The sequence below is a fragment of the Aspergillus caelatus genome (assembly GCF_009193585.1).
Source record: "Aspergillus caelatus strain CBS 763.97 unplaced genomic scaffold BDV27scaffold_162, whole genome shotgun sequence".
Classification (NCBI taxonomy): Eukaryota; Fungi; Ascomycota; class Eurotiomycetes; order Eurotiales; family Aspergillaceae; genus Aspergillus; species Aspergillus caelatus.
Window position 1 is genome coordinate 70,301 of NW_022475425.1, and position 14,207 is coordinate 84,507.

Consider the following 14,207-nt stretch of genomic DNA (forward strand, 5'->3'; position numbering starts at 1 on the left):
AGACCACAAATGCACATGTTCGAATAGAAAAATGTCATGACGCAACCGGCCTTATTCATTACATTTGTACATAAGCCATCTGTGCGACAGGGCACGATCAGCCGTGGGTTTATTCACAACATGGTCATAGATCAAACGTCCACTCATAAAGACACATAAAGAGAACAATACATATTGGGGAATCGAGACGCCAGATAATAGACGACAAATCCAACTTCAAAAGGTGAAAGGTGTGGTTCTCGTGACATGTAAACAGCCCATCGAAAATATTTAAATATAGAACAAAGAAAATGGTACCAACGAGGGAACTCCTTCGCTAAAACACCAATGTTGTTTCCTGTCGAATCTCGGTTCATGGTACCTCCAAAAGGTCCAAAGGTTGCCGCGAGGCAGATATCCCATCTTTAAGTAACTATCCTGTCCCAAACAAAAATGGGGGGGGAATAAAGGAACGAAACGAGAAGAGTGCGAAAGAAAAGAGCAGAACACAGGAGACAAAGAAAGATTCACGTCTGCGGGTTGAATGTCGCTGTAACTGGTGAAGGGGGCAAAGAACGCTGCAATAACGGCACAGATCATAATTGCACAGGGTCCGCGAGGACAGAGTGGTATATAAACATGGAGCTTTCCTCTCCTTTTTTTATTTTTCGCCGAGAAAACAAATATTTCCTTCATTTCTCTCTTGTGACTTAAGTTTGGTCATGCTTGCATTTATCATCTCGAGCGTTCGGTCATAATCATCCTAAAGCATGAAAAGCGGGCAAAGAGGTCGTCTGGTAGTCGAGTCAACGTCGCCAGATTCCAGTACATGAGCCTCCGGGGCAAAAGGTCGTATAAGGCAATATGTGAATAGGGTAAGCTTCGGGGTATAGAGCGGTGAACGTCATCCAAGCATATACGATCGGGTTCATAATCGAAGATGTATTGTCCTCGGTGGACATCATCGTCTCCTACGGGCGGCCTGGTCGAGACGTTGGTCAAGCCCTTCAATTCGGCCGCGGTAGGCTTTCACAATCTCCCTGATATGTCCAATCTTCGCCATTTCGGTTTCCAACTCATCAATTGAGGCTAGAATTGAACGCGTACGAGCAATCTCGGCATCGGCATTGTGGATAACGTTTCCTGCACGGTCGTAGGTATTTTGAATAGAGAGCTGCATTTGTTCCTCCAGCTGCAGGGCGTCAGGACAGGTGATAAGATGATATGCAAGGATGACCGGCTTGTGGAACATCGTCTGGATATTCCCAACCGGGACCCGAGATCATAGCGTATGAAACCATGCGCAAAATCATTATGAAGGAGTCTAGGGAGACGTAGAAGGGAGGATGATTTATAGGGTGGGGATAATAGGAGTTCAAAGGAAAATATCAACATACATAGTCGATGCGACTCCGAATCTGGCCCTGTAGCGCATCCAGCTGATGGGATAGCGCTCGCAGACTCATCGGGTCCAGCAACAATCGGCCATGACTGCTGGCAGCACTGGCAGCACGCGAACTTGAATTGCTGCTTCGACCAGTTCCTCTGCCCCTGGAAACCCCGTTGGCGGCATGGCCACCCTGAAGCGCAATCTGTTGCTGTTGTCGGAGGATCTGGATCTCGGAGGAGGTAAGGCCAAGGGAGGTGTCGGGGATCGAGGCTGATACGGACATTTGGTCCCGGCAGAGACATGCTCTTACCGCGACAAGAGTCTAGGAAGCGCCGGTCGTTCTCGATGTTTGGAGATGGGACGGACCGAATTTCATGGTGGTTGGCCGGAGCGAATGTTAGGAGGAATTAGGACGGAGAGTGGGAAGGAGAGTAAAGGACTGAATCGGCTTCGCTCGATGATTCGTTCTTCTCTCCTGCTCTCTCTCGCACTCACTCACTCACCCCTCTGGAAGTAACTCAAGAAAAATCGCCTCCTCACCGACAGGCCTAAGGTGTCATTGGGGGAAATTAGAGGGGATCAAGCCGAAGAGGAGGGGGAACGAAAGAGGGATGATGGGAGAGGAAGGCCGATTGAGGAAACAGATTATCGGCGGCAAGGAAAAAAGAAAAACAACCGCAAGCGGCTCTCCTCGTGAATCGGTCGCAGGTTACACACTGACGGACGCCCAGAGACGATAGGAATTGGTCTAACTTGGAGAAACTAACACGAGCACTGTGAAGCTAAAAGAGTGTGATTAGAAATGCCTCGGAGAGTTGAGGGGACGGAAGTGGAAGAAGGAGGATTGTACACTGGTATGTAAGAGCAAGTATATATTGTATGAAGCGTGGTATGAAATAGTACCCAAGGCAGAGCTTGGAGGTACACAACAACCAATGGCCAGAACCCCCCCTGGGAAGATACTGAGGGAAATAAAATATAGCGGAAAATGATGTCTAGAATAATTCAAAGTTATGACCTATTTCTAGGGTCTTTTTGCCTTTTCTTTGGTGCTCGGTATGAATTATCTTGGTGATATAGATCGGAGTATGGTGTACATTATATAAAATGGAACTTGAAGACTTAAATCACAGTGACTAAAAATTGTCGCACAAGGACTGAAACTAGAATCTTGGATCTTAGAATATAATAATTCAATTCTCTCATCTGCGAGAGAAAAAAGAAAGCATACCAAGTTTATGTGACTTGAGGAATCTCCCCTACAGAAGAAATCCACTGCTAAACCGTGGTTCCGCCTTCCGACGCCCTCCAACCATTCATTCAGTTCCCTCTCCTCCGCAAACCAACAGCAGCTCCCACCTCCAAACAATCCTCCTATACTAATCACCTCTCCAAAACTTAGAGGTTTCCCTCCCCTCTTCACCGCGATCTTACTCCCAAACATTTTCAACAAACCAGGCAACCCACGGTGCCAATAGCGCAATCAACCAACGGCCTCTGCAAACGCCAGTCGATCAATCACCGTCGCCTCTGATCCCCAGAACCGAAACCAATTCTGTACCTAAAACCCGCTGCCCAACCCGTGAGGCTAGAGCCCTGCGACTGCTATCTTTGATCTGTGATTGGATTGGCAGCTCCGCGTCTGGCTCAGGTCTAGTCCTGCGACTTTCGTCTTTCACCCATCTTGCGGGATACCTCATCGGTTGGTGAGCCTTTCCTCCACTCTCCCCTCCCTCGTCTGCTCCACCGTGGTTCGCTACCGCTGTTTTTGTCGTTCCCCAGAGCTGTGCCACCTCGAGTCCTCGTCTTTGCCCAGAAAACGAGAAACTATGAGAGCTTACATTACATGTCTGACAAAAGTGGAGCTTCAATAGTTCGATAAAATTAATGTCCCATTCGCGCGCCTAGTCCACCGCGACCTATTGCTTCTTCTCATCACATTTAAAAAGAGGATTCTATTAAAATAGCAAAGAAGAGAAAAAAAAAAGGGCTTCAAGAAAATGCCCAAGGAACGCAACTTCAACCCCGTCCAAGCGCAGCGGAAAGCAGACAAACAGAAAAGCTTGAAAAAGGCCAAATCTGAGGCGCAGGCTCGCCAGAATGAGAAACTCGCCCGTCGCAACCCCGAGCGCATTCAGAGGCAGATCAATGACCTCAAAGCGGTAGAAGAGTCCGGCCAACAACTACGGCCGCGTGATAAGGAGGTTTTGGAAGCATTGGAGCGGGATCTGCGTGCGGTACAGAAGGCCCGGGAAGCACTAGGTGATAAGGCGCCGAAATTCGAGAATTACCAGTCGAGGAGGGGTGGCTTTGGCGGCAGAGGCCGCGGTGACGCCGTATTAGGGAAGAGGAGGAGGGACGACCGTGGCCACTTCGGACAAGATAGTGAGAGTAGTGAGACGGATGAGGAAGTCCGACGAATTCCTATGCCGCGGGATACGCCGCCACCAATCCCTCGCCAATACCAAAAGAAGAGAGAGGGTGATGCAGATGCAGGTCCTCGGGGACCACATGGTTTACCGGCGAAACCGCCTGTGGTTGAATCCAGAACTGTTTATGAAGCGAAGCCAGAGATCAAGGACCTGCGACAAGAGGCGGTTAAGAAATTTGTTCCGGCTGCTGTTAGGGTTAAGCAGGAGGCCATTCGAGGGCAAGGAAAGCTACTTGAGCCGGAGGAAATGGATCGACTAGAGAAAGCGGGTTATAATGCTGGTCCTTCGGAAGCTGCAGGACAAGAGAGCTCTGATCAACCTGATGATGACGCTCAACAGCGGCTATTAGAAGAGGAGAAACGATTCAACCAGGAACTCAGATCTGTACAGATCGAGGACGTTGAAGATGAGGATGCATGAAATGTATAACAGTGTATAATAATGATATCCAGTACTTCACGATGTACAACTGATACCGGAAAGTAGTAGTAGGCTCCATCGCGGACATATCACATTTGGAAAAAAGAATCTGACATAGGTATTCCGCTCTGTGACAGAGCTTCTCAAAGAGATAACACAAAACTGTATGTACATACAAGACCGTTTCCATGAATACGCCTTTAAACCCGGTAAGCCTTCAAGCAATGTACCACCCCTCAAACACCTAGAAAGCAGAGATAAAAGGAAAATGATGTACAGTCCCAAAAGAGTGGCAGAAGTTGGCATGTCTCTGAGGACTGTGAAGCGGTCTAAGAACAAGAATCCAAGTCTTCGAGATGAGTGCAAGAGATCTCCAGACCCAAGGGCACCAAATCAATGCGGAAACCAAAAGCCGGCTGGCGAATGCAAATATCTGTACAGTTTCCCAAGCAATGGGAAAAAAAAAAAAAACCAAAGAAACAAGGACATCACGGCATAACAACAAAGGAAAGAGTGGATCGGTCGGAGAGCAGTGTTCAACAATGATGCACCAGGAGAAATGCACGAAGGCCTCGATTTTCTGCACGGTCAACTTCATGCCTCAGAATGCACATGATCCAACCATAACTCCAGAGTATTGCAAGTATTAAACTGTATAGGAAACGAGGGGTGTCTTATGTAGATGCCGTTGTTTTCACGGATCAACCAGCGAAAACCAAAATCGACCAATTTTGTAGAAGTGAAATGTTGCCTTTGGGGCACAATAGGCCAAACAAGTAGTTGGAGGGTATTACCGCAAATTACGAATAACCTTTCGACCGCGCGCAAGGAAGGGGCTCGGCATCTCATCCTTTTCAGGGTCCCACACTGCTGGTGGATCGCGATCTGAAGATTTGAGGCCGGAGGAGCAATTTGAAGTGCGGGAATCACTGGCACATCGCTTGAGATCTTCAACAGGACGGCCACCAGCCCGGGCTTGGGCAAGTTCCACCAGTGTTCTGCCACCCATATTGCGCTGCATCACGGCCTTGAACATCTCCTCTCCACCACCGTTAACCTTCGTAGGGTGCTGTTTTAAGCCAGACTTGCGAGTTGGCGATCCAGCGTCAGCAGCCAAGTTCGCTGACGATGGGATCTTCGACAGACGTCGGTGGGGAGATCTTGCTTTGGGCTCTCCGTGACGGGTCTCAGTTTGACCGGATCCTGATGCTTGCGGCAATCTTGAAGGGTTGCTGGGGAAAAGTGGCGGTTGCGTGCTCAGTTTCTGCATTAGCGCAGCTGTGTTCTGACGAAGGAGGGGGCGAGACGGGGCCTTGAAAGGATCGGGTTTGACTTTAGGCCTGGTAGGTGAAGGAAGATCAGGGGTGTCGTCTTCATCATCGGAGTACGCTAGAGTAGGTTCCCATTTGGCCCGCTGTCTCTCTGCTTCTGCGAAGATGTTCTTACCAGAAGAGGTGGCAGAGGTACGACGGGGGGACAAGGAGAGTGACGCGATTGAAATTGGGGATGGCTCAGCCATCTGCACATCGACGGGCGACTCGACGACTGTTTTTGAGCGATTGAAAGGAGTGCGAGTCTCTCTTCTTAACGGCTTGTTCGCTGGTGACTCCATTGACAGCTGACTGATATCAGTGGTGGAAGGAAAGTCTGTGTCGTCTCCATTACTAGTAGACGACCGGGAGCCATAACCGCTTGAGCGTAGGCCAGTATCATCTCTGATGTTGTGAGTTTTCTTCTGTTTCTCTAGTTCAATCGAGACCCTATCTTGAACCTCGGTCTCAAACCTCTTGCGAAGTTTTTCAAGTTCATTCTGCACCTGACGGTCAATTTCTAGTCTAGCTTTTACTTCCCATTCCCGGCGCAGGGAGCTTTCAATGTCGGATTTCATCTGTTGCCTCTCCTTTTCAAGTTTTGCAAATGTCTGCTCAACTTCCTTGGCCTTTTGCAGGGCTGCTTCTTCGCGCTTTCGAAGTTTGCTACTAAGGTCAACAACTTCTTTCTCCTTTCTCATCAAGCGGATGATAGGAAGGTTGATCAGGGCGGTAGTGTCAGGGCGGTGGTCTGGGTTCACACGTAAACAGCTGGCAATGACATTCTTCAGCTCGGGGGAGTAAAATTCAGGCAGAGGAGCGAATTTGCCTTCGCGGATTCGTTGGACAAGTTGAATATGTGTTCTTGCGTTGAAAGGTGGCTCTCTCTGGCAGAGTTCGTACATGATGCAGCCGACAGCCCAAATATCGGAGCGCAAGGTATATTTTTCCGCAGCACATATCTCGGGGGACATGTAGAATGGAGTACCGACATATGTCGATGCGAAATCATGAGAATTCATAAGCTTAGAAAGGCCGAAATCTCCTAGCTTAACCGTGTTGTCATGTCCCAGGAAAATATTTTCAGGCTTCAAATCGCGGTGCAGGATTGTCATCTGCGCCTGCTTTCCCTTAAGGCCTGAGGGCTTAGGTGTAGGTCCTAGAATATTGGAGCCTACATCCGCTGGGTCTGCACCATAATGGCAACGGTAAAGCGCAGTGACCAATTGTGATAGTATACGCCAGACAAATTCTTCTTCCGCGTACTTGTTCGTCTTCTTCAGGTTTTTGATGACCATACTGAGATCACCGCCGCCACAGTATTCCATGTAAAGATACAGGTCTTGGCTCGCCTTTAGGTGTTCACGGTGGTAGTAAGCGACAATGTTCGGGTGTCGAAGAGAGCTCAAAATATTGAATTCGGCCGTAAGCTGTTCACGCTCTTTTTGGGACATCTTGATGTAATTTATCTCCTTGCGACACAGAATCTGCATTTAACGTTTGTAAGTAGTCGTACAAGGTAGAAGAGGGGTTCGGCGAGCCTACAAAGCCATCTGTTTTCCTCCTGACTTTGCGAATAATGCCGAAGGAACCACAACCTGAAGACAGTCAGATATTTCGCGGGGTCAAGCATCAGACATAGAGAGATGTATATATATATATATGCCTTACCAATCTTCTCCAGTACCTCATACTTGTCTGCTTCCGCCAATGCGATTGCCATCGTGGCTACTGAGTAGATTATGCCACAGGCAAGCACTCAAGGGTAAAGGGAAAGGTCGAATAGGAGGATTGAAAGAGAATGAATGAGTGATCAGCTCATTCATGAGTTAATCCTATTGCGTAGAACCTGTTTGGTTAGTAGACAACGAGGTCGGCTTTGGACATGGAGTAAAATTGGTAGATTTAAAGAAGTAAGTATTCACGCAACGGGACGGAGGCCATGAATGTTTAGTTGAAGCACTGTTGCTGAGCAACGGCGTGCGCAAGCGATCCTTGCTTCATGTAGCAGGCGGTGAAGCTAGGGCGGTGAGGAGTCGTGTCATCATCACCACCATCATTGTTGCTTGAATGAGTAAACAATTCCATCCTGCTGTAAGAACTGTCACTTGGATGCAATCACAGGCACACATCTGTGCGTGGTGGATCCAGTATGCCATGCATGAATCTATTGTCCTTTCACACCGATTCCTGGCGTTGTATTCTGCAAGGACTACTAGCCGATAGGTCCCCCTTTGAAGGGCCTCTCCTTTTCCTATGTGGCGATTAGATGGCCCACGTGATTATCTCTTATCGATAAGATGATGGCATCGCCAACCGATAGTGTCCCGCTCTCGGCAACATTAGTATCCAATATCTCCGGACACCATCGGCCCAAGACTCACTCGCAATGTCTGAACCGACTGTGCTTCGCAAGGACCAATTAGAGATCAGTTTACACAATGAAAAGAAACTGATCCAGGAGGGAACCATTAAGGACGATAACCCTCTCGATCTTAGTGAGCCGTTTCGGGAGCTCTGCGCTGCTTGTCGTAAGGGGGATCTCAAAGTTTGTCAAGAGAAGATCACAGAAGGAGTCAATATCAATGCTCGCGACCCCTATGATTACACCCCCTTGATCTTGGTAAGTGATCTTGGCTTCCATAGGGCCACCCTGGCAACCCTGTCGAATTACGCAAGTTATTGGTGATGGAGAGACGATAGTTCACTGCTAAGCACCGTGCAGGCAAGTCTTTGTGGCCATTACGAGGTTGCCCAATTGCTTCTCGAGTCTGGCGCATTATGCGAGCGAGATACATTCCAGGGAGAAAGGTTTGGCTGGTCTAGCTACCACCCAACCTTCAAGTACCGCTGACATCCGCGCTCGTGTAGATGCCTATATAATGCTCTGAACGACCGCATTCGAAATTTGTTGCTTGAATATGACTACTCTAAATCGACTGACCCCCTTCAGCCTCTCGCGGCCCATATATCCTCCCTCCTCACCCGCGACCAGCCTGGGACGTCTGATATCGTTGTGAGCGCCGAGGATGAGTCTCTGTATTTACATAAATTCATACTCTCTGCGCGATCACCTTACTTCCGGAGGAAGCTGGCAGCTTCCCCTGAAACCGCGACATGGAAGCTTCCCAGCACTATACCGCCACAGGCTTTTGCCGCAGCGATCAAATATTTATATTTCGGGGAAGCACCCCGTGAACTAAGAAGTGGCCCCGGCACGGGCTTTACTGAATCGGAAGTCTTTACTGGCATCGATAGGATTGCCAAACACTTGGATATTGACACTCTTGTGGACAGCATTCTTGACAGTGGTGATAGGAGATTAGCTAGACAGAGGAGGACTACGGAGCTTGCAAAGGGAAGAGACCAATTAGAGGAATGGTTCCGCAGCAATGTTCTACAAAATAAGTTGGTAGTCGAAACGACCAAGGCAGGGGACGTCAAATGGGATCGCAACAATGCAATCTTTGCAGATGTCTTGCTTCAAGCTGATGAACTGCCGGAGGATACGGATGAACATAGCAACGGTACCCTGCGGCCAGGAGACGGTGCCAATGCTGGCCCCAAAGAGCAAACCCAGAAGTCGGTCCTCTTTCCCTGCCATCGGGCAATGCTTTTGAGGTCTGAATTCTTCCATACCATGTTTTCGTCATCATTCCGCGAAGCGTATCTAAAAGATCACCTACACATCATCAATGTCGACTGCTCCCCGGACGTTCTGGAGATTGTCCTTACGTTCCTTTACACCGAAAAGGTCGATTTCCCACTCGAAGTTGCGGTTGACGTTCTTTTCGCTGCAGACATGCTGTTTATAGAGAAGCTTAAAACCAAAGCAGCGGTTGTGATCAGCACCCTCGGTAGCGGTAACATGTCCCAGGCGGAAGCTGCGAAGACGCGGGGCACTAAGGAGGAAGAGGACCTCGACATATATGCTATAATTCGAGCAGCATGGATGACACGGGTTCAACGACTGGAGGAATTCGCGGCTCGCTACCTGGCGTATCGGTTGGAAGCTCACATCGATTCGCCTGAGTTTGCTGAAGTAATTCAAGAGTCAGCATCTCGTATTCAAGGAAGACAGGAAACAGATTCTATCGAGTTGTTAGACGATATTCGCTTTTATCTTGGCGAACGATTTAGGCTCAGGTTCGACGATGCTGGTCTCGAAGAAATGATGGAAGAGGAGGCCGAGCAGCATGCCACCAGCGCGACTACCAACGATGAGAGTATTGAAAAGGTTATACATGGTGTCGAAGCGATTGATCTTACAGACAAGGTTGTTGTTGAAGGACTGAAGGATGCAGGACACATTTCTCAGAAAGCACAGGATCATGGCCATGTCATGCGCAACTTAAACGGAGAAATTGTTCGGGATGAATTCGATAAGGATTCGATGAACTACCACATCCTGATGGATAAGCTCGACAGGATCTTGGAGCGCTTGGATTTGGAAGCTTAATCGTGATCTCGACGAGGACGCAGGGTCGAATGCAAGTCAGGTAAATATGACGATTAATGATTTCACGCAGGGTATATACAAAATCCGTTCATATACATATATAAATAGAAGGTTGCATATCTATATGTCGTTCCTGATGCATGGTTCTTGGGTTGATGACCGTATATTGGAATAAACCCACGCTGACTATTATATATATATATATATATACAACTCCTCTCTCTCTCTTTTCTCTATCTACCAAAGATATCTATATATGCTTTGATACTCTAACAATTACGACTGATTCCAAACCACAGCTCCAAACTTCTACATCCACAGGATCCATCACCCAAAATATTGTTATATATCATTGTCAATTTCTGGTCAAAACCATCCAGTCTACACAATCATCAAGTATGCAAGAGAGTCAGGATTCGACTGTCCACAAGCCACAGCTATAGAACAACAACAACCGAGGCACAAACCCAAGCAAGCAAGCCACACTCAACGGAGCCAGGTTGGAAGAGCCAAGCAAGCAATAGAGACGACGGTAGCCAGGTCACAAGGCAGTCAGCTAATACAAGCCGACAAGACAATCCATCCGGCCGAAGACACAACCTAAAAGAGCAGGATAAAGGAGGCAAAGATACAATACAGGCACATGATAAACAATAACGCATCGCTGATACCCTGGGATGTTTTCTTACGTGTCACACCACATCCCTCACCGTTTGAAGGCGATCCGAGCCGCAGATTGTCAGTGCGATAGTTTTCTCGACGAGAAGTCAATGTGACTCTCGTGTCTGCCAGTGGGTATGTGACGACTATACAAACCGGTATACATTGACATTGTCCGTGCTTGTCAAGTCGTTAAGGCTTACCGTACAGAGAAAGACTAAAAACGAATAAGAGAGAGAGAAAAAAAAAAAAAAAGATAAATAAATAAATAAAAAAAAGAAAAAGAAAGACAGACAGAAAAAATACCTCACAGAGAGTTTACATCGAGGATCCATGTGTTCGGCAGATGTGGTCTGAGTGCGCGCGAGAGTGTGACGAGAAAATGAGGCCATGCATATGGGGCTGAAGGACTATAACAACTTGATACTCTATGTATTAGCATAGCCTAAAAATCACAGGATGATATGAGGTATGAGAACAGGCCCCCCTGCACTTCAGTGGAAACGAAGATCATCCGGTTTCGCTCTTTCCTCCACATCATCTTTTAGTGGGTATGCACGGTGGTAAGTTTCCTTTTTTTCCTTGTTTCTTACGGTGGAGATCAGGGCTTTTCGATGTGTGGGCTCTGGAGAGATCACACTGATGTACCACCGAATGCAGATGTCCAGCCAGCCTCCCAGCCGGATGGGATTTACGGTACAGACGAGGCTACGGCTAAAAAACGAGAAAGAAAAATAAAGGGCTCCATTAAGCTAGACGCATGAAGTGTATAGATACAAGGCCATTATGATCGACAACACGATCATTGGGCGACCTGACCAGGCTTCTTGATTTTCTGGTTTGGCCGCAGATTATCGGACATTTCCGTTGCGGATCAATCATGGCGAAAAAAAAAAAAATTAAAAAAAAAAACACGCATGGCCTATTATTCGGGGGTTTTACATGCCAATCAGAACCGACAGTCCGCTGATGGGCCATGTCGAATGGGCGACATTAGGCGTCGACGGTGGCTACCGCAATTTAGCTTCTCGAGTCTTGAGTGGAAGACCTGAGTCAGTGTTTGTGTCTCCCCTCTTACTCGCAACTCTATTCGAATTGCCACGACCACACTTGTTCCGGTGAAGTCGAGTTCAGTCTCTGGCATGCGTCTTGTTTGGGTTAATTTCCCTAACTACGGGATGCACGTCTTATTCGTTGCATCCAACAGTGATCGACACGCTCGTCGTCTGGATCGGGTGTGCGGGGATGGGGGCTTGATTGGTGCGAAATTTTGCGAGCACGATGAAACTAAGAATACCGTTGGGATTCTTGGGAAGCCATATGGTTTGATGATAATGACTCTATGATATCTTCATCCCTTCATCTGGTTTCGAGTCGAACTCCCAGGCTTTCGGGGGGGCAGAGAGCTCCGAGAACCGTTGCTTTGGGAGGGTGTCAAACTTCGCGTGGGGTTTAGACATCCCTCCAGTTCTCTGCCCAACTTTCGCCTCGTTGACGCAGTTCTCCATCGAGGTGGGGGTGGAAATGAGAAAGACTATGTGAAAGAGGGGTTGAAACTTGCATAGCCTACACATTCACATACACTCTTCTCTAAGCCCCCTCCCCCCCTTTCCGACCTTGCTCTACTGCTTTTCCTGTTTATTTCGTAGAAGACGCCCTACCCTCCATGACCAGCCAGCGAAATGCTACAGGTTGCTACTCAAGAATAGGCAGAAAGTTTCTGTGTGGTAAATCAGGAGGGCCACCAGTCACTTTGTCCGTCGTCGCAGGGGTTTGGCTGTGTGGATGCAAGATCCCTGACGATTTACCAGAGTCGCAGCAGCGGATGATCTGTCATAGCGACTGGAGGTTTGGCTGCAGTTGCTGCTCCAATCGCTGGCCGAGCTCTGGTCCAGGGTTGGAAAATAGCCATCCTTTCCCCTGGTATTACTCATGATTCTGTTATTAATGATCCATTCCCATGGGAGAGGTCGGTGAAGGTTGGGTATGATGCTAACTAGACCAGGTGCTGTTCGTTCCATGCAAGATTTGGGCCTCGCCCCAGTACGAGATTTCTCTCTCCAACTAGAATAGAACTAGAAGCTCGCTAAAATCATACCAACCAACATCCTGGTCAGGTTAGTCCTGCTTTGGAGTGTGTTGCCGTACTCGCTGACTTTTTGCCCTCTGTCTGACTCCATCGTCCAGGTACCAGCAGAGAACCAAGAAAATCAGGCCATATACACGGGAATGATTCATCCATTCGCCCGTAGTAGAGAGATGAAATCCGGTTTGAATATCAACTTGACCCTGCATATAGTGCCCAATTCAAATTGCGTTGAAAAACGACTGATCCCATGCGCCGCACCCGGATAGGAATGACACTAATTAGACTCTGTCTTAGACAAGAATCCCAACGGCCGAGTAGTGAAACCCACTATTCCAGGCGATCCGCGAAGGTTTAGCACGAGGTATTAGCGGCTTAGCGCCGTCGCTGAGCATCACTGTGGCTCAGGTCCTTCCTCTTTGGATGTGTCCCGGGGAGATGGATTGCAACCCCACGCCGTCGTAAGTGGTACTCATGGTCTGATCCGTACACTGTACTGTACATACACTAGCTGACTGTGAGCGTGACTCTCTCAGACATGGCGCAGTGAATGTACGTCCATCATGAGCACAGACTGTACTGCTAACAGGATCGAGGGACTGGTATGACGCCCACACCCACTCGCTCACGGACCTTGCGCCAATGCAGGCAACAGAATCCTTCCTACACTGGGTGCTCCACGCTGGCCAAACGCATTGGTCGTCCGCAGCTAACCGGCGCCTAAATATGACCGGCGGTTATTACCCACTGGACCACATGGTCAGAACAAAGAAGTTGAGATCCCCTGTCTGTTAAGGCGGACGGAGCTTAAGATGTCAGCTTATAGCAGAGCCCATGCTCCCGTCAGCATTGCCTGAATGGTCTCATATATAGTGTGCGAATTGTCGGTCATATATGTCCATGCAATACCACCTTAAGCAAACGACAAACAAACCAATTCATTGCTTCATAACATGCCAGCGCTAGACCGTAGGAATAGTAATCTTGAAACAGCCACATGCGGACGACATCACATTGCAAAACGACGATCTAGCGCATCTTAACCCAGATCGGGGATCGTAAGGAACCAAACACCGGAATCAGGCTCATTGGTCGAGTTGCCTCGCATTTTTCTTTTTTACCTCTTTTTGTTGCCCTCCGTTCTACCGACAGACGCTGCGTGGTGGCCAACCTGAGCATTCGGCACTTGTCATGCAAGATCAGTGGCTATGACTACCTATCCATTGGATGAAATCACCTGGTGATATCGTCTTGTGATGTAGATTGATATTCTGATGCTCTGTGTCTTGCCCTTTGTAAGCTCTGGGTAAGCTACAGCCACGTCATAGATGTTTGATATTCCTCCTTAGACCCGGTTCTGATCTCGTATCTAACCTACGACACTTTCTCTTGTAGATCTTAATTGTCCGCTACTATGGTTTCCCATAAATTTATCCTTTTTTTTTTGTTTAATTTTTTTTTTTTTTTTTTT

General features: G+C 48.1%; 6 protein-coding genes across 6 annotated transcripts; 2 read left to right on the top strand and 4 right to left on the bottom strand.

Moving 5' to 3' along the window:
- Positions 1–807: 807 nt before the first annotated feature.
- Positions 808–2,190, bottom strand: BDV27DRAFT_25524 (uncharacterized protein). The gene is made up of 2 exons (XM_032076138.1): positions 1,377–2,190; positions 808–1,171 (listed from the first exon to the last, which is right to left on the bottom strand). Exons 1-2 carry the CDS (start codon positions 1,650–1,652, stop codon positions 941–943), a joined length of 507 nt encoding a protein of 168 aa, XP_031924864.1. The 5' UTR covers positions 1,653–2,190; the 3' UTR covers positions 808–940.
- Positions 2,191–3,091: 901 nt separating this feature from the next.
- BDV27DRAFT_132535 (WW domain binding protein 11) lies at positions 3,092–4,228 on the top strand. Its single transcript, XM_032067904.1, has one exon. The coding sequence runs from the start codon at positions 3,370–3,372 to the stop codon at positions 4,219–4,221; it is 852 nt and encodes a 283-aa protein (XP_031924865.1). The 5' UTR covers positions 3,092–3,369; the 3' UTR covers positions 4,222–4,228.
- A 118-nt stretch (positions 4,229–4,346) lies between these two features.
- BDV27DRAFT_25547 (uncharacterized protein) lies at positions 4,347–4,915 on the bottom strand. The gene has a single exon (XM_032076141.1). It carries the CDS (start codon positions 4,817–4,819, stop codon positions 4,466–4,468), a length of 354 nt encoding a protein of 117 aa, XP_031924866.1. The 5' UTR covers positions 4,820–4,915; the 3' UTR covers positions 4,347–4,465.
- Positions 4,916–7,382, bottom strand: nimA (serine/threonine protein kinase nimA). Its single transcript, XM_032076140.1, has 3 exons — positions 7,203–7,382; positions 7,077–7,129; positions 4,916–7,018 (listed from the first exon to the last, which is right to left on the bottom strand). The coding sequence occupies exons 1-3, from the start codon at positions 7,252–7,254 to the stop codon at positions 5,012–5,014; spliced, it is 2,112 nt and encodes a 703-aa protein (XP_031924867.1). The 5' UTR covers positions 7,255–7,382; the 3' UTR covers positions 4,916–5,011.
- A 247-nt stretch (positions 7,383–7,629) lies between these two features.
- BDV27DRAFT_132539 (ankyrin repeat and BTB/POZ domain protein) lies at positions 7,630–10,170 on the top strand. The gene is made up of 3 exons (XM_032067905.1): positions 7,630–8,154; positions 8,257–8,342; positions 8,403–10,170. The coding sequence occupies exons 1-3, from the start codon at positions 7,921–7,923 to the stop codon at positions 9,988–9,990; spliced, it is 1,908 nt and encodes a 635-aa protein (XP_031924868.1). The 5' UTR covers positions 7,630–7,920; the 3' UTR covers positions 9,991–10,170.
- A 35-nt stretch (positions 10,171–10,205) lies between these two features.
- Positions 10,206–10,898, bottom strand: BDV27DRAFT_132541 (uncharacterized protein). Its single transcript, XM_032067906.1, has one exon. It carries the CDS (start codon positions 10,650–10,652, stop codon positions 10,428–10,430), a length of 225 nt encoding a protein of 74 aa, XP_031924869.1. The 5' UTR covers positions 10,653–10,898; the 3' UTR covers positions 10,206–10,427.
- Between the last annotated feature and the right edge of the window lie 3,309 nt (positions 10,899–14,207).